This window comes from Archocentrus centrarchus, chromosome 8 (genome assembly GCF_007364275.1).
Source record: "Archocentrus centrarchus isolate MPI-CPG fArcCen1 chromosome 8, fArcCen1, whole genome shotgun sequence".
NCBI classification, from domain to species: Eukaryota; Metazoa; Chordata; class Actinopteri; order Cichliformes; family Cichlidae; genus Archocentrus; species Archocentrus centrarchus.
The window spans coordinates 9,104,136-9,122,416 of NC_044353.1; the positions used below are offsets into that span (position 1 = coordinate 9,104,136).

The 18,281-nt window shown below is 41.6% G+C and overlaps 1 protein-coding gene across 2 annotated transcripts; it reads right to left on the reverse strand.

Annotated features, from left to right (window-relative positions):
• Positions 1-214: 214 nt before the first annotated feature.
• On the reverse strand, positions 215-17,884 carry hook2 (hook microtubule-tethering protein 2). 2 transcript variants are annotated; one of them, XM_030735519.1, is made up of 23 exons: positions 17,680-17,884; positions 15,621-15,703; positions 15,030-15,102; positions 14,843-14,893; positions 14,619-14,751; positions 11,443-11,510; positions 11,064-11,129; positions 10,865-10,945; positions 8,453-8,619; positions 8,090-8,230; positions 6,985-7,186; positions 6,718-6,828; positions 6,144-6,231; positions 4,795-4,861; positions 4,306-4,443; positions 3,553-3,640; positions 3,126-3,131; positions 2,891-2,925; positions 2,715-2,797; positions 2,530-2,633; positions 2,242-2,349; positions 2,084-2,155; positions 215-1,978 (listed from the first exon to the last, which is right to left on the reverse strand). In XM_030735519.1, exons 1-23 carry the CDS (start codon positions 17,722-17,724, stop codon positions 1,847-1,849), a joined length of 2,142 nt encoding a protein of 713 aa, XP_030591379.1. In that variant the 5' UTR covers positions 17,725-17,884; the 3' UTR covers positions 215-1,846. The 2 variants fall into 2 exon arrangements, with proteins under 2 accessions (XP_030591379.1, XP_030591380.1); XM_030735520.1 differs by lacking the exon at positions 3,126-3,131.
• Between the last annotated feature and the right edge of the window lie 397 nt (positions 17,885-18,281).

Genomic DNA, 18,281 nt, shown 5'->3' on the forward strand with positions numbered 1-18,281 from the left:
GTGACAGTTGCACAAAGGATGTGAGAAGTTTGACTAATCGGTTTGGCCTTTAGACTGTGACGGAATTCAAGTCTACCCACAAGAAGGCCCGAACTGATAAAACCTGGGTTGGTGGTTTTTCTCAGACCTTTCTGGGTGAGTATTCTGAAATCAGTGGGAACTACTGTGGGAAGAGTCTTTGAATGCACTAGAAAGGAGAACACAAGATGCTGTCTTTAACTTAAGATCCCATTTATTTGTAGTGCAAAAGTAGAACAGAAAGGACTACAAATCTTTTAACCCTGTGTCAAGTACATTATGCTATAATCTAATAGACCATTTCATGATGCAAACCTTCACACCATGCATATGTGCAGCAAAGATAATGGACTATATGCCATAAATATCAACTAAAAAGAAAAAGGAAAAAAAAAATGTGTTTACACAACAGCAGGACTGGTCTGTGTAGATCATAGCACACTGTTAGAGGCAAGTACAGGTCACAGGACAGCAGCTCTGACATGGGACACATTAAAATAACTTGATCCATCTAAAAAGGAAACCTGGGCGGTCGTAAAAGGAAGGCAGACGTAGTGTTTGACAAATGTGCCATGTATCACCCGCTCAGGCTTTTTTATCTGCCGTCGATTTCCTGTCAACAGAAAAATTCCAGTGCAATTGAACACCACATTTCCTTCCAGCTCAGTTCAACTGTAAACAACGCCTAGCAGCATCAAACAGCCATCAGCTGAGTCATTTTTCATTTTTTTAGTGTCATTATCAGGGACTCAACATTGTGTTTCCCAGCTTCTGTGTTTAAAGTGGAGAGTGCAGTTAGATCCTACCCACAATCTGACCCCCTGCTCCGAGGGCCGTATGGATGGGAATTAGAGGGGGAAAAAATTACAGGCAACACAGGAAAAAAAAAAAACTGAGGAAAAAAAAAAAATTACACAAAAGTCATATCGCCAGACATGAGCACAAACCTGCAGTGTGACAGAAAAACAGTGTTGACACTGCAAACATGTCAGTGTTCAGTCTCGTCTATAAAGGGGTAGCACTGGAGACGTCTGCGAGGCACTGAACAAACCCACCCTTCTAGAGAGAAAGTGCTTTGGTGTGAAAATATGGTGAAAATATTTATAGAAGACATTTTTCAGATCTAAGATTTAGGGAGGGAAAAAAAAAAAACACATCAAAATGAATACAGAAGAAATCAAGACTAATGCAGTTACACACCCTCATGATTTTTACATTTTTTTCAAGGTCTTTCAAATTTAAGCTAGAAATAAAAAGCTACAAGCAAATTCTCAAATATATAAAACCAAGATGTAGTGAATGTGATGATCTGCTGTAGTGGAGGTATAAGGGTAGCTTGTGCAGCTTTGTTCTTTAGCACTTAAGAGTACATCTTCCATCTACGTAATAACTTCATCATTACCACATATAAACTGGAACCTGACAAAACTTGTTCCAGTTCTGTCTTATAGTGTAACATAAAAAGATTTTAAAAAAAAAAAAAAAAAAAGATTTAAAATAGGTGCTGGGAAAAAAAAAATAAAGGAGTGAGTCCAGAGGCTACAGGAGAAATAAATCACCTTAAAAGGTGAGGTATAACCTCTTCTTAAGGCCTAGAACGCCTACTTTTTAACAAAGCGGTACCGCTCTGCTCTGGAGTCCTACAGAGAAAATAAATATTCTCACATCAGTAAGAGCCAGCAGGGGGCAGCAGCAGCATGACAAAAACTCTGAGGTGCAGTGATCCAGTGAAGGCATAAAAAGGCAAAAGACACACAGAGTTCAGAGGAAGCCGATCACCCTGTGTTAGCTATGCTTCATTTTAGTCTAACTGTCCTGGCTTGATGTCTCATCTCGGGTGGATGGGTCGCGTCAGGCCCCTCCTGGCGTTGGTGGACTGTCTCTGCTGGGCGAGGAAGGACATGGCTTGGTTGGAGGAACCAAGCCGCTCACCAGACATTTTCTGATGCAGCGCCATACCCTGAGGCAGACAGGCCAGAGGAAAGAGAACGATGAAGGAGTGAAGGATTAGGTGCTGCGGATGTAGTTTGTGTCTGATGTCTTGTGTATTTGCACACTCGCTCACCATGTTGTACCAAGCAGAAATGATGAGTTTCTCCTCTTGGTCATGTCTGGCTCGGCTCTTCTCATAGTCATGCTTTACAAAAAGAACACATCATCATGCATTAGTGACAGTTACAGCGCTGGAAGAACCACATTTGTCTCAAAGTGAGAAGTTCATACCTCCAGATGCTGGATTTTTCTCTCCTTCTCTGTCAGCTGGTTCTTCAGGGCCTGAAGCTCAGGAGCCACGGTCACTGGCTGCTGCTTAGGATCCAGGGTTTTGATCACCTGCACATAAAGGATATTCATTTAAAGAGCTCTCCAGCAAGTCTGTTGATTTCATTTCAATTTTTCCTCAGATTTTTATCATTAACAAACTTTAAATAGTCTTCAGCCCCAGTAAAAGTGAGAAAAGAATAAAAATAAAAAGGTGGAGTACTTCTTTACCCACTGAGAAGGTGGACTGACCGTTCTCGCCTTCTCCACGTAGCGTTTGTATCGCTGCTCCATCTGCTTCATGTCCTCGTCCTTCTTCCGCAGGATCTCCTGGAGTTCATCAATCTTCTTGGCCACTAAGAGGAAAATAAAGTTTATGTTTAGTAGAGGAACAAACCTGAATCTCATTAAAATATGATCTACATGACATTTCTTACTGTTGCTGTCCACTTTGGGCTCCAGGTCATCAATGACCTCTTTCTTCTTTTGGAGGTCTGAGTGGGCTTCATGGAGCTTCTCCCTGGAGCAGTCACACATCAACACTGTGTGAATTCACTTTTGTTTGCAGCCCAGAAGGGAAACAGATACTGGGAAGCAGCAGTGTAATACTTACAGGTGCTCCTCCAGCTTTTTCTTCAATAAGGAGGACTTCAAAGGAGGAAAAAAACAAGAAGAGGAAAACTTAAAACTCATCTTACTTATTAAAGACACACACACACACACACACACACACACACACACACACACACACACACACACACACACACACACACACACAAAGCTGTGAAAGTCAAGCTGTCAAAGAGTCAAATCATAGGCCAGTTGGAGAGAGGGCGGGCCGTACTTACGATGGCCTGATTTTGGCAGAGTTCATCGATGGGGGCAGGCGGAGAGAGACAGACAGAGGGGCAGGTGTTACCGGTGAATCACCACAGCAAACATGGGTTAAATTCCCACACAACATGTATCAAAAGTAGGAGAACAGACAATGCAGTCCTCAAAAGCAGAGTGAATTCAGAAGTAATCTTTTCAATATACTCAGTGTGCCATACAAATACTATGCCAGTTAAAAAAAAGTTTAAGAAATAACACGAGTTATATTGGTTAGAATTTGTTAATCTCATGTCTTATATTTCACTCTTTCCAGGTAAAACTGATAAGAAAGTCACTTGCACACTGTGTATATGGTACCAATATTCTGTCAGCTTGATTGTGTTAAGAGTTATGTAACGACAAAATTGGGCAGATGAGAAGCAAACCGGTCTTTCCACTCACATCCTCATTCTTGCTGTCCTGCTCCTGGAGTGCTTTCTGGAGCTCCTCAATCTGAGAACGCAGCTCTGAGATCTGCTGCTGGTTCAGCCTTGGAAAGAGGAAATCAAGAAAAACACAGGATGGGGATGAGAAGAAAGGTTGAGAGACCATGAATGCAGAATGAAAAGGGTTTATAGAGAGGCATAAAACCAAAGTGAGGCATTTGGCAAAAAGATGCGAAAGACGCAACACAAAGTTACTAAGTTGCTGCTACTGTGGGTGGAAGATGTTTATAAAGTATCATGTGGGTCCTTGTACATCTGCTGCAGGCACCGAGTGTGCCGCCTGGCCATTCACTGCTCTACTGAGCATGCTCATTCCACTCCTCTCCTCCTGGTACTGTTGCTGAGGATGCTTCCCACACCCTGGGCCTGGTGTTGCAATGGACACACACAAAACGTACACACACAGTCCACCCACACGTCCACATGCCCACAGGCATGTAAACACACACATACACACACTGAGTCGAGGGACAATCTGGCTTTCTGCTGTCTGTCCTCCAGTCCAGCCCACACAGCTCAGTTGAACACACAGTCCAGAGGGTGAGTTGACATTTAGGCAGATATCACTTCTCCTATCAGCCAAACAACCAGCTTAATGTCCAGGAACGCACAGTATGGTGGCCTAGAAGCAGACTGGTTATTTAACACTGCTGAAAGAAGTGCGCGCACACACATAGGCGCACACATACACACACACACACACACCTACCTGTTCTGAGTTTCTAGGGCATTCTTTCTGCGCTGAGCCTCCTCCAGCTCAGCCTGAACTTCCACTAGTTTTTGTCGGTAGGTCTCCTCCTGAACGCACAGCATCTTGTTTTCACTTTGTAGACGAACAACCGTCTCCCTGTCAGAGCAGCAAGGATGAGAATAGAGGGTGAAGGGGGGGGGGGGGGGGGGGGGGGCAGTGAAGAAGCGGGGTAGGAAATAAATGGGTTAGAGAACGGCAGCTGCAAATGAAGTCTGAGATGACCGAACCTTCTATCCGCCAACGCCCAAGTCAAATGTGCCATGTGTCGCTATTTGGCAGGCCAACATTCAATTTCTAAAAATAAACATTTGTGGTTCTGTTAGAAAGAATGTACACATGGCACAAGTGGGTACATGAATGATAGTTACTCCAAGGCGTGTTTGTTATAGACTTAAAACATCCTTCAGTCATGGATAAAAATCATCGCTATGTACATATCAGACATACTTGATCTCAGTTGGCATGATCTCTGCGGCCAGGTTTTCAACCGTGTCACCGCTGTCACACAAACCTCCTGCAAAGAGAAACACAGTCTGAGAGAAGATAAACTCAAGTCGGGGAATTCCTGTGTTACAACAGCCAAACCCCAAAGCATTAAACACAAAGTAAACATAAAGTAGAACAACACAACCCCAACATACGGTGCGTTATAGTAATCGAGCCGAGACTTAATAAAAGCATGAATCACCGTCTCTAGATGCTGACTAGAGAGGATAGGTTTCACCTACGTCAACTGCTTTAAGAGAAAGAAGCTAGACTTCACTACTGCACCATTTTGACTAGCCAATTTAAAGTCACTGTACATTACAAAGCCAAGACATGCAAGGAATGATTTATTGAGAAGCCACCCTTCTGCTTTAATGGCACATAGATCTGGCAATCATCAGCGTAGCAGTGAAAGGAGATTCCACGTTTGAATGGATAATTTATTCATGTAGACATGGTTAAGACGACCTGTTGAAGCGTCAGAATGGGGGAAGGTGATTTTAAGTGACCTTGAATGTGTGACATGGTTACTGGTGTCAGACAGGCTGCTCTGAGTATTTCAGAAACTGCTGATCTGCTGGGATTTTCCCCAAGCAACCATATCTGGGGAGACTGGTTCAAAATTGGGCTGCAACTTTTCATCTCGTTAAAAAAAAAAATAAATAAATCCACGACTCTGTAGCGCTCAGGTGTCACCAAGCGACTGAAAACAGACCTGCAATAGAAACAGATCTGGGAGCAGATGTGTGAATAAGAAGTTTTACAACATTAAGTCTGCGTAGGCTCCAGTTTTTCAACAAAAAGATTGACAACACAACAGCAGCACTGAAGATGATGCTGCCACAGTTTAACGTGGAGCTGGAGTCTGTCTACACACACACACACACACACACACACACACACACACACACACGCACGCACACACAGACAGACGGCGAATAGCAAAGAGGCGGAGTCGTCCGGTAAAAAGAAAATATCCAGTGAGCGGCAGTTTCTCTGGGGAAAAATAACAATGCCTGCTGATGTCAGAGGAGTTCTGCTTCACGCCGATAGGAAGGCAACAGTAACTTGGCACCAACTTTATGAAAGCATCCTGCCTTGCATCAGCTGTTCATGCAGCTGATGGTGTAACGCACAGAGAAATTAGATTTCTTTACAGCGCTGGAAAATTTGATTATGCGTCAAAATGAAAGGAGATAGCTTTACTGTTTGATAACAGAGTGATAAGGAGGAAAAAACCCCCCAAAACAACCAACCCACTAAAAGTAAAAAAAAAACCCGCATATCTTGCAACTTTGCCTTCACCTCACCTGCTCCACTGAGACACCTCTGCTGGACTTGTGCGCACCTGAGCTCATCATTCGTCTCCCGCAGCGTGTCTCTCTCTGCGATCAGACGCTGAAAAACACAGCACAGCAAAACACTTGGACCTGGCCTTAAGACCCGCAGAGCGACAGGTTTTCTATATCTGCACTTGGACATGATGTAATTCAGACAGGAACAGAGCAAATGTAAATGTGCACGTCATATTAGCACATTTCTTAATTACACCCACAAATAAGCGAGAAAATTAATCACCCTTTGAGAGACTGTAGAAGCTACTAGAATTGACACAGGATGTGGGAGTCTGCTGAAGAATAGTACAGTATCTGCCTGGCAACAATCCGCCATGTAGGCAAGTGCGTCTTATAATCTTCACAACAAATGCTGATCTAAACAATATTTGTCATCACTGAAATAAAAACTATTACTACACCAAGAGAGAAAACAATAGGGCCTCAGTGTGCAGAAATCACTCTGTAGACGATATGCGCATTTTTCCTCCTACAATAACTGCTTTTTAAAATTTTTATTTAAGTTTCATGGAAATGTTCCCCAACTCACTTCTTTCTCCTTCAGCAGGGCGTCGTACTTGTCGTGAAGGTTCTTGTACTCAAACTGCCACTTCTCAGCTTTCATGGCCTCTGCTGAGTGCTTGGTGTGAAGCTCATGAGCCTGCAAGTCAGAGAGCGTACAGTCTGCCAGAGCGCTCTATAAAAAAAGGCTTTCCAAAACACGTGTACGAGCCAGACTGTGTTTAACATCACTTGGATGGCACAACAGTAGAACAAGCATCACCCTCCCTCCTCCTCCTGCCAGCCCACGGCTTGCCTGTCTCTTGTAGGTGTCCAGCTGACTGCGGACAGCGTTGGCTCTGCGGAGCTCCTCCTCCAGCTCGCAGGTGCGCTGCATGTACACGGTGTTGCGCTCTTCCAGGAGGCGCACTTGTCTGCGCAGGTCTCCCAGGTCCTCCAGCTTCCTTTTGTATGTCTCCACCATTGCCTCAAGCTGGTTCACCCGGTCAGACGAGTGCCTGAGGGGGAGGAAAGGAGAGTGTGGGAGGCATCAAGTACCGGCAGAGGAATATGAGTTATACTTAACACAATGCTTCCATGTAGATGTGTACTCTGACGCAAGCCGGTGTCAATGCATGAAATTTGTATTATCAACACAGATGTCAAATAGAGGAGCTGAATGGACATCTGTGTGTGGGCAGCATGGGGGTTGCTTCTGTTAGTGCAAACTGATAATAGATGAACTACTACTTAAAGGAAAAGGCTTGTCATATTCAACATTTTTGATACTGAAAGTCTACCAACAACATATCAGTATGTGTCTCAGTACTTTTGGACTCAGGATCAAACCTGCTCAAAGTGTTTGATATCCACAATCTTTAAATGTGGGGTCGTCAATTTAAAGAAGCCAAGAAACTTCCATTCCTGAAAATATTAATTAAACTGGAGGAAACATGGTGCTTAAACATAGTACTTACAGCACCAAAATGATGGCCGTGTAAGAAAAGGCACATCGCACCCTGCACTACACTACAATATTTGTTAGCAGGATCTTTTGATTTTTGGCTTTGGTAGTTGTTTTATTCACAGTTTCTGAAGTAGTAGCTCAGCAGAGGCTGTTAGCCAATGTTTACAATTTCCTGTTTTGACACAAGGAAAAGCTTTATATGTAAAACACTTAAGGGTAAATTGTGAATGAAATGCATTCCAAAAAAGCCCGCAAAGCATGAACACAAACTGTGTCCACGTGGCTAACCACCCACAAAGGGCAAGTTTCTGCAGTTTTGTTCAGTACAAACTTGTGAGCTTGCAAAAGGGCCCGCGCAACTCCTTACATAATAATCATAGCATAATTCGCTCGTTTCTGTGATTAACTGAACTTGATCTGGTGAGATTTCTAAGAGTGCTGGACCTGCTCTCACCTGAGGATGTCCATCTCATCCTTGAGGGCCTGGGCCTCCTGCGCCAGGCTGGTCAGCTCTTCGTTCCGTAGCTGCAGCTCGGCCACCTCACGCTCCAGTATCTCTGCCCGCACACGCATGTCATCTCTGCTGTTCTCCAGTCTGAGACATACAGTGGTTTATGACAGGATTGGCTTTTTGCGAGATACTGAAAAGAACAGCTGACTCACTGGCATCTGATTTACATGTCTTTATAGATTTGACTCATAAATTACTAACAAGTGTTGAAACACTACTACAACTACATTTTTTTGAGAGTTAATGACTTAGATATTCATTAGAAGCTCTGTGTTGTTTTCCTAAGTATTTGTGTACCACTTGTACCTGTAATTTTCCTCCTGAAGCTGCTCCATCTGACTCTGCAGCAGCAGCAGCTTCTTGCCAGTGATGGCAGTGGTGGAGGCGTCCAGAGAGTCGCTGGAGCTCAGCTTCTCTTTCAGGGAGCGCGTCTCTGCCTGTAGGGACGCCTTCTCCTCCAGAGCCACCGACAGCTGTCGGAGGGGGGTGGGAAAGAGAAACAGAGCACAAACAATGCAAAAAGAGGTGTAAAGACCGAGTGTGCAATGGACTGCTGAGAGAGAAGTGGTGGAAGGTGAACCACAGTAGTAGAAAGGGATGAAAAATAGGACACAAGAAGACAGATGCGCACAACAGAGGAAAGGTTCTGATTACAATAAAAGCATATAAAACAAAAACAGACTCTGCATAAATATATACAAGAAAGCCACAGTGCAACGACAACATATTTGGGAAGGAAAACATGATAAACAGTGATAACTCACCACTTTCAGTGCAAAGAGAACCTTGAACACATGCTTTGCTGTCATATCACATGCTCTTTTGTAAAATGTGCGTTAGTCAGCTGGTGTGAAATGGTCTCAGGCAGATGGAAATTTCTCAGTAGTGCAGTTGTTAGCATTACCCCTGAGGTTTAAAGCAGATCCTTACAGTATAAATAGACAAGTCCGCAGAGCTCATGGAGGACCATAAGTAATACATGTGGACTGTTAATAGTAGGCAGGGAGAAAAGATCTAAATCCAGGGTAATGAAGGTATTCAGTTTGAGGAAAGGGCCGGCTGTAGTTTAGAGTTGCATTATTTTTAAATATTTGTGTCAGACTGATCCGAGCTGATAGACAAGCTTGCATTCCAATATTAAGGGAGAGGAGCGCATACTTACCTGCAGGATATCGTTCCAGTCTGAATACAGCAAAATCCTACACTGAACTTTAAGGACAGATTGCATGCTTTAGCACCAAACCAGCAACAGTAAATAGCTTTCAAAACAACACAAATGACTAATCCCTAACGTGTGGGCTGAGTAAGTAAACAAACAGGTGGGCTGGGATCAGTACAAATTATAGTTGGCTACTGCTCCTTCCAAAGGCAATGTGTCAGTTTTATCTTTATGTTATGCAACTATCGACTGGGATCCTCTTTAAAAAACCTAAATTAGTCCGTTTACAGTCAGTGGTGCAAAAACAAGTCAAGGGAACACAAACAGTCTTTGGCAGGGTAATCAATAAAAGGCCAGAGCACAAAGGTTGCAGGCACACACGCTCAGCATGCCGTTTCTAAAAAGCACAGCAAAACTAGACCTCTGAGTGTCTACAAATCTGACTGACAGATGAAATAGCATTTGATTGTCTTTTCAGATTTCAGTGTCAACAGCTCAGTGGTAAAAAGTTAGATAAAACAAACCCAAGACCCATCTTAAATTTATAATCCTCAAGATTTTCATGCAATCAAACCAGTTTTCGTTTCCCAGCAGTATCTAGTCTGTGTTACACTCCCACTGAGATCAACATGTCATTTACAAGCAAGAACTGAGGGGTGTACTATGAAGCAAGTTCAATATAGCCGGGTTTTCTTTCTGTTAGCTGGCTTGACCTAAACCTGAAACCCCACACAGCAGTAACAGGCACGGTTATCAACTTTCTTTAAGCGCGGCTTTCTTCTCAGGATCGGTGCATGCTCACAAAAGAAAAAAAAAAAAAGGAAGAGTCTGACATGCCATTTTATTATTCTACTGCACAGAATGAGAATACACAGAAGAATTGTGCGCCACCTACTCCAATCAGAGACATTATCAGAAGAATGGAGGATAGAGATCTATAAAAACAGCAAACCGTAAAAATGCAGCACTGATGCTGCAAAGTCAAAGACAAAAATGCTGCAGAAGACTCAATCTTGCAAATTCATGCATATAAACTGTATTCTAAATTGCACTTAAAGCATGCCGGAATTAAGTGAAAATGTGGTCCTCTTAAACCCAAACTGTGAACCAGCGTGATGTAGCCAGGTACAAAGAGAGCCACTTTCATGAGTCTGAAAACACTGACTTTAAAGCTCAACATACCTCACTGATCCAATAATCTTACTTCATAGTACTCCTCTCTGGCCAAGGTGGGAGTCATAAAAACTTAGAAAATATTGAAATATACAGTAATTAAGGGAATAAATATAGTCCAACATGTATTGGTGGACTCGAACATTAGTGTTTTATAGTTTTTGTAATACACAGCTGTACCCAATCATGGTTATTGCTCGAACTCCTGTGAGAACAATGAATGATGCTTGTGCAACAAAATAATTATTATCTATTGAACCAATATGAGCTCTAAAATCCCTGTGTTGTATTTTTTTTTTTGACAAACTAGCAACACAGGGATTATATCTTTAAAGTCTTAGGAACTGTTTGCCAAGTAGGATCAAAACCATGTTCAGAAAACCAACCTGATGTTCAAGGTCTCGACAGCGCTGGCTCAGGTCCTCCTTCTCGTCTGCCTCCTCACTCAGAAAATAATACTTCCTGGACTGCAAATAAAGGATGTGAAGACAGAGGATATTTCACACTGATTAAAGCAGGGGGGGGAGTAAACAAACAGAGGATGTAGCAAATCTGAGTAAAACAAGTATACAGAGGGGTTTTTACCTGATAGTCAAAATCCCCGTAGGTCTCTGGGCTTCCTGGTTCAGATGAAGGTTCCTTCGATAAGAGCTAAAACAAAACAGGAAGGTGAGTCAGTGAATTCAACCACAGGGAAAATAAAACAACAGTCTTTTGCCAAAGGCAGATTTATTAGGTACTCTGAATAACCTTGTTTGGCAAAAACCTGGAACATGATCCAGGTTTTTACAGTCCTATTGGCGCTGATAAAGACTAAACGCATCCTTGTAATAGCACAGGGGTAGGGGTTTTTGTTTACCCTTATGTTTCTCCAGACTTCTTTGATTTTAAATTAACCGTGACTAAGAGTTGGATTAATGCAAAGCAGGGGGAACCAAGAGGATAAGAAAAGAGGCTCACTCACTTCCTGAATGGCTGTCATCACAACATGCTGGACAGATTCCTCAAGTGTCATTATCTGCTGGATTTGCTCTGTGTTTAGGAGATAACAAAAACTAGTGAAGTCTCAGCCAAATACAGATTAATACATACACACACACACACACACACACGCGCACACACACACACACACACACACACACACACACACACACACACACGCACACACACACACACACACACACAAACTCCCCTTAAAGTCAAACGACTGTGTCCATTTGCAGTGAACGAGGCCTCATTTTGTTGACTTTTCAGTAACACTGACCTGATCATTTTATTTTTTTTTGTTTTATGAACTGTTATTGGTAATGGGAAAACAGCCTGTCAACAGTTTATCAACTGTCAGGCCTTGACTGAATCCACATGCAAACACAATTTCACAAGACTAAAGATGGACCTAAGGATTCTTAGTTTGAAGCAAAACTGAGACCTTTTTTTTGTCTGCTCTAAAGTCAGAGTGTGTGTGAGTCTGTATTATAATCTACCATAAAAACAAAAAGAAGAAGGGTCCACCTGCTGATTTAGCATCATTTCTGACTACAGCTCAAACAAAAGATTTCAGTTATGTGCCTGTTGCAGAGCCCTGGAGAGCAAAACAACTGCTCCAAGAGAAAGAGCAATCAGACTGCATACCTCCCCAAATACTGAAAATTCCTTCCACTATGCATGAATCTAAATTAGATTATGTTTTGGAGAATGCCAAGGCGCCTCCCTCGTTATCCCCAATTTAATTAGATATATACGTGTACATGATGCAAAATGTCTAACACTGCCCATTTCATAATGGCAAAGAATCCTTCAAACAAAAACTACTGGATCAAGATCCGGACCGACTCTAAAACCTAAGCTCAACATTTTCATGTTGTTGCAAGTTCTGGGTATTTGTGATAAGGCATTCAGCACTTGTAGTTATATTTGAGTTAGTGAAAAACTACAAATCCCTGCTTTTTTTTTTTTTTGCATTTTTGACCACAGTGGCTTTTGTTAGCAGTGGAGAGAGACAGGAAAATGGGGGAAAGATACAGGGGAAGACACGCAGGCAAATTGGCGACGGGCCGGGACGCAAACCTGCACCGTAACGCCGTATTTGTATGTGGTCGCCGGCTTCACCACTAAGCCACCCAGGCGCCCCAAATCCCTGCTTGAGGCCTGTGCTACATGACCCTTGTTTAAACCTGCATTTTCAGTGTTATCAAGGTGGTGCTGCTTCAGAGAAGGTTATGTTAAAGTTAAGAGACTGGCCACCTTCTGACCAATAAGTTCTCTTTGTAATAAAGGAGTACTGCTCTGATTGGGAGAGAACCTCTACCCGTCACTGCTGCCTGGATTTAAGTGTAAAAATGGCACACATGCGGATGGGTCGATAATTCTGCTGTTTGTGAGGCGATTTTCAAAGAAAAGGTGGTAACTAATGAGCCAGCTTAAAACAACTATCCTGTACGGATTGTTTAGTATGTCACAAAACATTGTGACATACTTAATGATACGTCTGAATGATTAAAAGAGTCCTGTTAAAGGTTTCAGAGGACTCTCTGTAGCCCTGTGAAAAACTAAGTACACCCTATGAATCAATAACTTATAGAACCATATTTAACAGCAGTAACTTTAATCATTTTATGTATATCTTTATCAGTTTTCACATTGTTGTAGAGGAATTTTGGCCCACTCTTCTTTACATTCATTGATTCAGTTTATTGAAGTTTGCAGGCATTTGTTGATGCAGCATTTCAATCAGGTTGAGGTCTGGACGTTGGGCCATTGCAAAACCTTTATCCTTTTCTTTCTTAGCCATTCTGCTTTAGATTTGCTACTGTGCTTGGGATCTTTGTCCTTTTGCATGATTTATTTTCAGCTAAGTGTTAGCTGTCAGACAGATGGCCTCACATTTAACTCTAGAATACTCTGGTATTCAGAGTTCATGGCTGACAGAATGACTGCAAGGTGCCCAGGTCTTATAGTTATAAAACAAGCTCAAATCATCACCCCTCCACCATAGTGCTTGACAGTTGGTATGAGGTGTTGGTGTTGACATGCTATGGTTGGCATTCTATAAAAACTACACTCTGCATTATAGCCAAACATCTCCAGACCAGGGCATTGTTCCAGATGTCTTGTGGTTTGATCAGGCGCAACTTTGCAAACCTAAGCTGTGATATTTTTATTTAGAACTTTCTCTTCCAACCCTTCATTTTTCTATTTGTACTGTGATAAACTTTAACATGCTAACTGAGGCCCGTAGAGTCTGGGATTTAGGTCTTGAGTTCTTTGTTTTTACAGTTTTTCTGAGCACTGAATGGTCCGACCCTGGAGCCTGAATTTGCTGGGATGTCCACTTGTATTAACACACACCTGAATGCTCCAGACCAGCAAACTGCCAAAACGTCTGCTTTAATAGCGGTTCTCACACTCAATAAAGATTAATTAATCAAGTGCATTTGATTAGCAGCATCTGGCTGAGACTTTCCCTGTTAATTCCTATGGAAGCAGTGAGGGTGGACTTAGTTTTTTTTTTTTTTTTTTTTTTTAAACAGAGCTGCATAATGTTAAATAACATAAGCACTAAAAACCAGACTGCCATTTCTAGCTCCCTTGAATCTTGAGCTTCAACTCAGTTGCCATGTACAGTAGTTAACTGGCAGCCACGCCTCCTAATGAAGTGTAATTGTTCAATTTTCAAGCGGTTCATTTGGCTTTTTTTTTTTTTTTCCCTTTGTTTTTTTTTTTTTTTTTATAAACAATATTTTAATTTAAATACCACTTCCAAAAAAACAATCAAGAAATGTGTCTACCTGTAGAGAAGGACAGACTGGTGCCATCTGGCCACCATGATATTGTGTTCTCTGCTTTGCTAGCAGTTGTGTGCAAAGCAAATAACTAGTCATTAACTAAAGTTGCCGGATAAACAAAGATGGTAAAAGAAACTGGGAGACTGCAGAAGGAAGCCTTGTTTAGACCTCCATGTAGGCACTTCTAAATGATGTGACATCATATAAAAACCATGAATGGTTTGTGTTTTCATGTGAACAAATATTTTTTAAACAGTGATTGCTTAAAAACAAACAAACAAAAAAAAAAAAAAACAAAAGCATTTTTTAATGAAAGCAGAACAGAAGTACTTGTGTATATGTGGACCAGGCCTACCTTGTTTCTTTTCACAGCTGACTGCACAACCCAATACGAGCTGTACCAGCTTTCCCAGTTCTGTGACGTCACCCATCTCCCCTATAAGGTTCACGTCTGGCAAATGCTCATCAGACACCTGGTGACCGAGCACCTGTTCATGAAAGAGAAAGGTGAGACATTAGGCTTGAGCCAAGTGGTGCGCTAAAAATGGCAAAGAAGTAAAATTTGTAAAAATTTCTTACATCGTGATAATATTCCAGCATGCTTTTGAGAATCTTTTTCAAGTTGCTGACCTGAAAGAAAGAAACAGAATTATAATCTAAACCTTTTATTGATCAAGGAGAAGAATAAAAAGAAAAAACTTTGTGATTTTAGTCACTCTAGATAACTACAGGGTGTTCTTTCATATCCTGCTGTTTCACAAATTACCTTGAGGCGCCAGTTGGCCCCGCTCTCCTCCTTGATCCTGCCAAGCCATGTCTCATTAAACCAAGAAGGGTCTCTGTTCATGAGAGAGAGAGAGAGAACTGTAATGATGACATCTCTGGACTCTGAGATTAACACAAGGCCACAGGGCAATGAGCCCCTGTGCTTCTGTCCCTTCAGGCACAATGACAAAGCAAAACTATTCATTAAAAGCTACATATCGCGTGGGATTAACGATGAAGAAGCAGCTAAAGCTAAAATGGGGCTGATCCAAATTCTGTTTACCAAATGCGTATTTTGCAAGAGGCTGATGTGATTAAGTCTGCATAGATCAGTTTACTCAAGAAAAAAAAAAATAATCACACCTATGGCTGAGGTTGGACCAAAGCCAGAGCTGGGTAACGTTTACTATATAACTGGTTAAACTTTGCATAGATAATAGACTTCTGCAATCCAAAACACAATTTACTGCAAATTACACAGATAAGCAAATTTCAGTGAATATGTTCTGAATCAATTTCCACAAGCCACTGCCAATGAGCTCATTTTCAGTTAATCAAAACAACACACTGATCATCAACTACTTGTGCTTACATTCTGTGCAGTACGTGTGCAATGGCCACTCCGCTTGTTAGGTCGTGCTTGCTGTTGCATGATGGCACCTGAAATGTCTGTAACTGAGAATGAAGACATTACGAGTTGGTCATAAATGAAAGTAACCTTTCAAAGACGCACAGCAACATTAGATTAAACTGAACCAGGGTGAAAACATTACTATATGAAATAACCATTATACAGTACTGTACAAAAATTGTGCACCAACACTCATTTCTTTATATCTTGCTAGGAAAATGGGAAAAAAATGTGCAGCAATTTATTGAAACATCTGCAAAAATAAATTTAAAGCTCTTCTTTGGATGTTGGCTGGACTTTGTTCTGCTTCAATAATGTTGAGGTCCGGGCTCTGGGGAGGCCAATGCATGACTGATTGTATTCCATTGTGCGTTTTTCTATCCAGGTATGATTTTACTGCACTGGCAATGTGTTTGGGATCATTCTCATGTTGAAAAATGAAGCTCTTGCCAATCAGATGCTTTCCAGATGGTATTGCATGGTGGATATTTCTCTGTATTCATAATTTGACCAACTGTTACAAGATCTCCAACACCACTAGCTGATATGCTGCCTCAAACCATGATAGAGCCTGTAGTTGGCTGTAGACACTCACTGTTGTACCTCTCTCCTGACCTCCCCTTTATATAATAACTGTGACTAAAATTTCCAAATTTGGATCCATAACTCCATCAGACCTGTTGCCACTGATTTTCAGTCCAGTTCTTGTGTAATGTGGCATACCTCAGCCTTTTCTCCCTGTTTCCTGTCCTTAAGAATGGCTTCTAGACAGCCACCCTTCCACTGAGACCATTTCTGATGAGGCTTCAGTGAACAGTAGATGGATCCGCTGAAGGTCCAAATGCATCTAATTTTTCCTATTACTTAAGGACATAACTTTCATATACTGCTCCTCTGCTGTAGTTTTGTTAGACTTGACATGTTTTGTCCTCAACTTGTCCAGTTTGCTTATTTTTTTAAGAACACACTGGACACCATGCCGAGATACAGAAATTTTTAGCTAATAGTTCTTTGGGAATCACCTTGTTCATGCAAAAAAGTAACATTTTAAGCCTCTCAAACTGTTACCATCTACAGTCAACTAAAGAAATGGGAACAAGTTATGCAGCTGTTAGTAACAAAGTGTTTAAAGATACAATTTAAAATGGGTTCTTTGCTAAGTTGGCTATTATGTGTAGACAACACTGGTTCATCCCTTGAGTTAGGTGCCTTTTTATGTCTGTACATGAATTGGTCAGTGTTAAAAGGCTTAACAAAAAAAAAAAAAAAAATCCTCTGAACATAAGCAGGTACAAGGACTAGACTGAGAATAAGTGAAAAAGCAGCCGATGTCCAAAGACGATTTTTGAAAGACCTTCAGAAAGCCTGGAGAACTATTTCTCAAGACAACTTGAAAAATTACAAAAAAGTCTGGGTCCTTTGAAGCAAATAAAGAAATGAGTGGGGATTTTATGGGGATTTTGTGTGAAGGCGTTCGGTCTTTCTATACATAAATGAGAAAAACTAAGAACTTGCAGGGGATTACAGCCCCGCTTAGCATGCTATTATTAGTTGGTGTCTCAGATTAGTTCAACCTCTTTATAGAAAGGTGCCAAACAGGTGGATTTGCCCTGAGCTAGAAAATAACGTGATTGTTCTGGATAGCATAACGTTACTGCGTAGGCCTTTTAGCTTACACTAAGCTATTTGTTTTTTTGTTTTTTTCTGGCACTTAATTTGCTGACAGGGCAGTCAGTTTGCTAACATGGACAACAGATAACGCAGACCACCAGGAGCAAACTTCCAATGTGTTTACCTAGCCAATTAGCTCTGCTGGCTAGCGACAGTCAGCTTATAACTTAAAGCACCTACTGTTTAATTTACTAAGTGAGTAAAGCTGACACTTATTGAGCAATGTGAGCCCACAACTTCCAAAAAAAAAAATAAAAATACAGCCGCAGGTCTCCTTAATTGCTACCGCCTGCTGACACCTTAGCAGGCGGTTAGCCTTACTCGAAAATCTCGCTGGTATCAAACTTACCCAGGTTAACAGTGAATCACACAGCTTCGCCTTATCCAGACTCATTCTGCTGTGCTCAGTGAAACCAGCAGGAGTTTACAGAGAACAGGGGGAATTTTTGCTCCCGTGGCTTATGTTTTTGACTCGAAGTGCTGACACTGTCCACGTCAGACACCGTCCACCCGTGGCCTCCAGCTGCTACTACCAGCCTTCGCGTTTCGGCTCCGATTGACTTCGCGAGCTTCCGTATTTACAGCGTTTCTATAGAAACGGGTTGTGTTTGCGGTCTGTTCACGGTCAAAAATAATAATTATCATGATAATAGGCTGCTCTTCTTTTAATCTCACATGATGTTGCTTAAATGCTGGCCGGGTTTATTAAGCAGAGGGATACTAGTAGTGAGATGATGTCGGGCTAGGCAGGGAAACATGACAGAGAAAATTTAAAAGATAAAAAAAAATCACAAGTAAAACGGATTGTTATGATTAAGTTAAGATTCCTTATTTAAAACTATGTAATCATTAATGTCCTTGTTTAGATTTTGCTTCACTGAGTTCTACACTGTTTTCTGTTTTCTATATAACCAAACTTCTACTTTTTTGATTAAAAAAAAAAAACTTTCA

Excerpts from the sequence above, each read along its gene's own strand:
- hook2 (XM_030735519.1), bottom strand. The coding sequence starts at position 17,724 with ATGAGTCTGGATAAGGCGAAGCTGTGTGATTCACTGTTAACCTGG. Across the intron at positions 6,232-6,717 it reads CCCTGCTGAAGGAGAAAGAA|CGTCTGATCGCAGAGAGAGA; the intron begins GTGAGTTGGGGA and ends TGTGTTTTTCAG. Across the intron at positions 2,634-2,714 it reads GCCCAAAGTGGACAGCAACA|TGGCCAAGAAGATTGATGAA; the intron begins GTAAGAAATGTC and ends TTTTCCTCTTAG.